The 5,942-nt window shown below is 34.2% G+C and overlaps 1 protein-coding gene across 1 annotated transcript; it reads right to left on the reverse strand.

The window, feature by feature from the left end:
• Positions 1–5,462: 5,462 nt before the first annotated feature.
• On the reverse strand, positions 5,463–5,738 carry LOC105806701 (cytochrome c oxidase subunit 7B2, mitochondrial). Its single transcript, XM_012639910.1, has one exon. It carries the CDS (start codon positions 5,736–5,738, stop codon positions 5,496–5,498), a length of 243 nt encoding a protein of 80 aa, XP_012495364.1. The 3' UTR covers positions 5,463–5,495.
• Positions 5,739–5,942: the final 204 nt, after the last annotated feature.

Here is a 5,942-nt window from a genome sequence, read left to right on the forward strand (position 1 = left end):
ATCAATGCACAAGTCTGTGAAAGCTTCTCTGATGTTATCTCCAAAGTTCACCCAAGCAAAAAAGCTCAAAGAAAATGATTGATTAAACTACATTGAAATGAAAAATTTACCTGTCAAAAATATGAGGAATACATCTAAAATGTAAACAATAAAGTAATAAAACATTTACAGCATATATGACAGAAAAGAACTGGTACTTTACGTATGAAGTAATGAAAATGAAATGTGGCTTGCATTTGTGACTAATTTATAAAAGAAGATGCTTTCTGTTATCCTGACACTTTCTGCCCCACAACCACTTCAAATTCTGATAATTCTATTCCACAAATTAGTGAATGATCTTGTAATCTAAGGGGATTCTAATACAACCCAGTAAGTTATTAATGCCTAAAGGGTGAAGAACCCAGACCTTCCATTAGTTGAATGACTACATAAATATGTAATATATAAGTCAGGACCAAGTGAATAATCTTGCTTAAAAATTTTACATGCTATATCGGTTGTGCATAATAATACATGTCTAATACATTTCTCTTCTTAAAATTGTCACATAAACTTCCTTAAGTGCTATTAACATCATTTTTACTTTATTTCACATAATCACCCTAAATTTCTTCATTTCTTGGCTAATAACTCAAGTATTGACCACTTTTAAGTTGCATAACATTTAGCAAATAAAGGAAACTATTTTTTTGTTGAAATCTGCTTCAATCACATTGACCAAATTTCGGTGTGATTTGGTCAATCTAGATAAAGTAAAGTGATCACTATTACTTAATTTTACAGAACAATTCTCACACTCATCAAATACATGTTGTCACATTAGAAAAATAACAAGCATAATTCATATTTATTTGCATTTCAGATATAGCACTTTGGAAATATGTTGATAAATTTAATTTTCACATATATGAGAAATGTTTCATACTTATAATTAACTTATAATTTTTTTGAAATGAATGTGAGATCAGAAGTCCTATCCCATCCAATTGGGGATGTCAGCCTCTATTATTTAGTACTCTTGGGAGTAATTTATAGAGTTACTGGAACTGCAAAAATTCTCTTGGCACTGCAATTTAGAGAACTTATGAGATAAACTTTGGATGGTCTATGAACCTAACCACTATTCTCTCCTAACATCAGGTGACGTAGTATTAATGTATTATTAACAGTTAAAAACTCAAGTTCACAGATGATTTAGTAGGTAGGGGGCAAAGATATATATACAGGAAACAAAGAAATTGGAATGAATTTAAGGTTATTCCTAGTACATGCCCCTCTTACACACCAGCATTTGAATGTTTCATTTAGACAGAAAGGTGTGAGAACAAAAATGATGTGTTTGAAGTTGTATCATAACTGCAAACATCTTGTCCTGAGGTAAGCAAAATTTTTAAAAATACATTGTTAACATACTTGAAGTAATCATAAATTATCATATGGCTTATGAATCTTTAGTTATTTCCTTAACATTAGCAGTTGTTTGAGAAATTCTAGATCAATGTAATTTTGTATGTCTAAAATACTTTTATAAATACGTGTGACTTCTTAACCTACAAAAATATGTATGTTTCTATCACTTTATTTCCCTATTTTTTTAAAAATCTCATTCTGAATACATTCATAGAAGTCTGTCATACATCCATTATTCAGCATGTGTTACAGCAGAAAAAGTTTAAAAGCTGCTTAATTTTAATATTGTTTCTATGGTAATATAGTGGAATCACATCATATATGTATTTAACTAAATCAGATTCGACTATACAGGCTTGGAGATAAAGATAGAGACAGAGTCAGAGGAAAGCCACACAGAGCGAGAGGTAGGGAGAAACTAAGAGACTGGGACATGGATATAGAATAATAGAGACAAAAAAAGTACACAGGGCTGAAAATTCTATTTATTGTTCTGCTCAATTCGTCTACATGCTCCTGAGTGTTTTCTTGGTTTCACTTTGCTCTCACAAAAGGAGCATGTCCTTACACTGAGTCTATCCTACAATTATATTCATCATCTATCCTGGCAAATGTAGACTGTATACATTTTATATATGAGTAACAGAAAGCTATATTAAAATGAGCACTAAATTATATGTGCAATTTAAGATAATTTTGAAAATGTGATTTTTACCTAACAAATAGGCTTATTTTAGGGCCCAATCCTACAATATAAAGAAGCCCCTCCCCTACCCTATTCATGTGACCCAAGCTCCAAACAATCTTAGAAGTAAATTTTTAGAGATTAGCTAAGTTTTGAACTGGGGATAGTCTTTGTATTATCAAAGTTAAATCATCGTCAAAGCTCTTGATATTAGGGAATGTGGCATTCATATCTAATCTCTATCCTTTAAAACAGTACTGCCCTTTAACAACCCTTCTTTACAAAGCTGGAACTGTCATCATCAATGCTTCTATCACCTATTTATTCATTTTACCAGATCTAAATGTATAATTACTTATTAAGTATTTACCTTAACTCATTTAACCCTCAAATTCTGTAAATCAGTTATTATACCTTTCAGTTTCATACTAAGAAAATGGCAGAGATGAACCAGATAGCTAAAGGGCTGCGTTAGGCTCTGAATAGAGATTTTTCTGAATCCAAAGTCCGTACTATTTTAGGAAGTTATCTTTAATGTAAAAATCTAGAAAAAACAATGTGTAAAAAGAGTAATAGAACGTTGTTTTCTAAACTGTATTTTACTTTATTTCTGTAGTTGGCATCATATTTACTATTTAAATGTTCTTATTTATAAAATAGTTTTAAAAAATCTCCTGTATATATTATCCAATAAAATATCCATATACTTTCTTCTTGTTGTTATATTTGTCAGACACCCATCAGTTATGGTTGTGTGTCTGATTGGAAGATCTTTCATTTCAAGAAAATGTGAAATGTTTCCATGGAGATCAGCTTGAGATAGCCCAGTGACGAACTTCTTAGCTATAATTTCACATTGGTTTCTATGGTTTCCAGATAGGGGAAGAAAATGAAGTTGCAGATTTTTTTGTAATGTAAAAGGTTATTGGAAAATAAGAGATACTGCTCAAATTAATGTTATCCCCTGAGGAAAGCAACTGTTGTTATTGCAAAATGTGACAGATTTTATGATGTATGTGAAACATGTATGCACTTTTCTGTACTTGTAATAAATGAGGAACCATCACGACACTTGAACAACTTCCAAAATTAGCAGACATTTTGCTTAAAAGGGGTGCATTTCATTGCTGAAATGTGGTTTAGCAATGGTTACTGATAACTGCCTTGCCATCTCCACTTCATCTTTCTCACATCACATCTTTAAAGATGTCACACAGAGCATCTGTTAAACCAGTAAAGGACATGGGTAAGACTCCATGACAGAGATTTATCTCTTTGTCCACTGTTCACACCTGAGACCAATATTTATACAGTTTTTTGGATAGGTCTTCCTGTTATTATTGATAAAGTTGTGTAATGAAGCAAGAACTAGTAAATAGTGGACCTCACATTCAAATCTCATTAAAGTGGCTGCACATAAATCAGACTGGTTAAACACACGCCATCCTTCTGGCCCTATTCTCCAGTCTGACTCTTTTACTTACCAGTTCTCCCAGTAGTTGGCATGCAGTCACACCATTTATCAATCCATTTACCATCATCACTTGGGATAAGATCAGGGTTTGTCTTTTCTTAGAAAGCACGTGAAATTCCTAATGGAGCAGTAGACCAAAAGCCAAGAGATGTAGTTCTATCTCCATCTTTTTTTAAATTTCAGAATATCGCAGGGGTACACACGTTTTGGTTACATAATTTGCTTTTGTACAGTTTGAGTAAAAGTTGTAAGTGTGCCCTTCACCCAGATAGTGTGCATTGTACCCGTTAGGTGTGAATTTACCCTCCCTCTCCTCCCCCTCCTACCTACTTGATTTCTGTTGAGTTTTGCTTCCACATGTGCACACAAGTGTTGATCAATTAGTTCCAGTTTAGTATTGAGTACATGTGGTGTTTGTTTTTCCATTCTCGCGATACTTCACTTATAAGAATGGTCTCCAGTTCCACCCAAGTTGTTACAAAAGATACTAGATCACCATTTTTATATGGCTGTCTGTCTCTGTTTTTAAGTGATTTACATGTTACTTAAACCCATGGCTAGTAATGGGTATAAATTTATTCAACAGGGTAAAGAACCAGCTTAAGGACTTTATAGAATTACTGTAAATTTCAAATAACATTTAATCCTTTAACAACTGTAACAGCACATTAATATGGCAAATCTTAATTATTCGCTCCCCACTTATTATTCAAATTTACCCACAGCCCAGTAGCAAAATGGAGTCCCAGTAGCCCAGATTTTCCAAATAAAGGGAAACATATGTCAAAATGAAGTTCTCTGTCTCCGCTGACAGCAAGCAAATGTGCTTGATAACCATCAAATAACATTTTTCCCATAATAATAATGTATAATAATTTTCCACAAATTGTGTTGGACAATATAACATTTACGTTGTGGCTGGTAATTTGATAAATTTATTCAGAAGTTAGTTTTCAGACATATGGAGAACAACAAAATGGCTTTCATCTAATGTTTTGCATATGGTCTCAATATAGTTTCCAGTGGAAAGGTTAGAAACAGAAAAAGATTCAATATCTAAGTTTTATTATAACAAACCAGCAGCCCAAAAATGTTAAGTATCATAATGATTTTACATATATATATGTTCCTTAAAATAATTTTGCTCTTAAAAATATATATGTATATATGTGTGTATGTATCTACCTCTACCTATTAATATATAGACAACACACACACTTTGTGTCCTCTTTTGGGGAGACAGTATGTTTTTTAGTTTTATGAGGGAAAGTTGCATTACGATAGGTGGAAGTATGTTTTGCCACTGTCTTTATTTGATGTACGGGTATGGTTAGAAAAAGACCTGCGCTGATGTCAAGTTGACACAGGGTAGCTTACTGTGGCTTTCTCAGTGTCAACTTTGTTAAACTTGAACTACTTATTTCCTTCCCTTTATGTTTTCAGGTTAGGGTTGGCCACAAGAGAAAAATACGTAAGACAGGAAAAGTGAACATGAAAGAGCAACCATTTTACACTTAGAAGGCTGGCATAGAGCACCCGACACTGCGGCAACTTCTACGATCTGTTGCTGACCTTCTGGCTTGGCTCACTGACAAGGAACAGGACCTGGACCTACTGTTCAAACTCCTACCTGTTCTTCTCCTTCACCTTTTCTGAGTCCTATGCCAGGTGAACACGCAGCTCCAGAGTGAAGGGAACTAACTTCTTCTGCAGGTCATCGAATATTTTTTATTCATAATCCCTGGTAATCTGTACCCACTGCCAGTGTGTTGCTTCCAGGCAATAAAATGACCATTTGCAATGACTTTTTAAAGATTTCAAATGTATTTTATTTCTTCAATTATGCTGTATTTTAATGATCAGCAGACTGCGTACATGACAAGTCGGTTTTGGAACAATTTTGTATTACAGCAACTGTGATGGTTACTGATCTTTCCACTCTTTTGGGGTAACTCTGCCAATAGGGGATGGGTTCCATTTTATTCCAATCTGTGTGACTGTGAACACCCACGCAACCACACAGAAAGTGGCTCCACTGGCAAGCACAATATTACCATATTTATCATGAAAATCTGGTGAGTGTTTTGCATGGCTCTGTCTCGCCATACTTTGCTGAATGGTTCGAATCTTGAGACTACTTAGTGCACTTCTGGCGAAGGGAAACATGATGAAGGTGTGATAGGATGACAGTTGATTGCAGCTATTGGTCTATTGTAGTGAGAAGGGTCCTAGAAAAACAAAAAGAAAATAGGCAATGATATTTGATCTTCATCCAGTTTCTCCCTCTTTGAATGTTTTGCCTACACCATTCCTTGGTGCAGCTCTATCACTGAGCAGCTCTATGAACTTGGGCAGTTGTTCAACCTCTCA

This window comes from Propithecus coquereli, unplaced genomic scaffold, assembly GCF_000956105.1.
Source record: "Propithecus coquereli isolate 6110/MARCELLA unplaced genomic scaffold, Pcoq_1.0 Scaffold143, whole genome shotgun sequence".
Lineage (NCBI taxonomy): Eukaryota > Metazoa > Chordata > Mammalia > Primates > Indriidae > Propithecus > Propithecus coquereli.

Excerpts from the sequence above, each read along its gene's own strand:
- LOC105806701 (XM_012639910.1), bottom strand. The coding sequence starts at position 5,738 with ATGTTTCCCTTCGCCAGAAGTGCACTAAGTAGTCTCAAGATTCGAACC.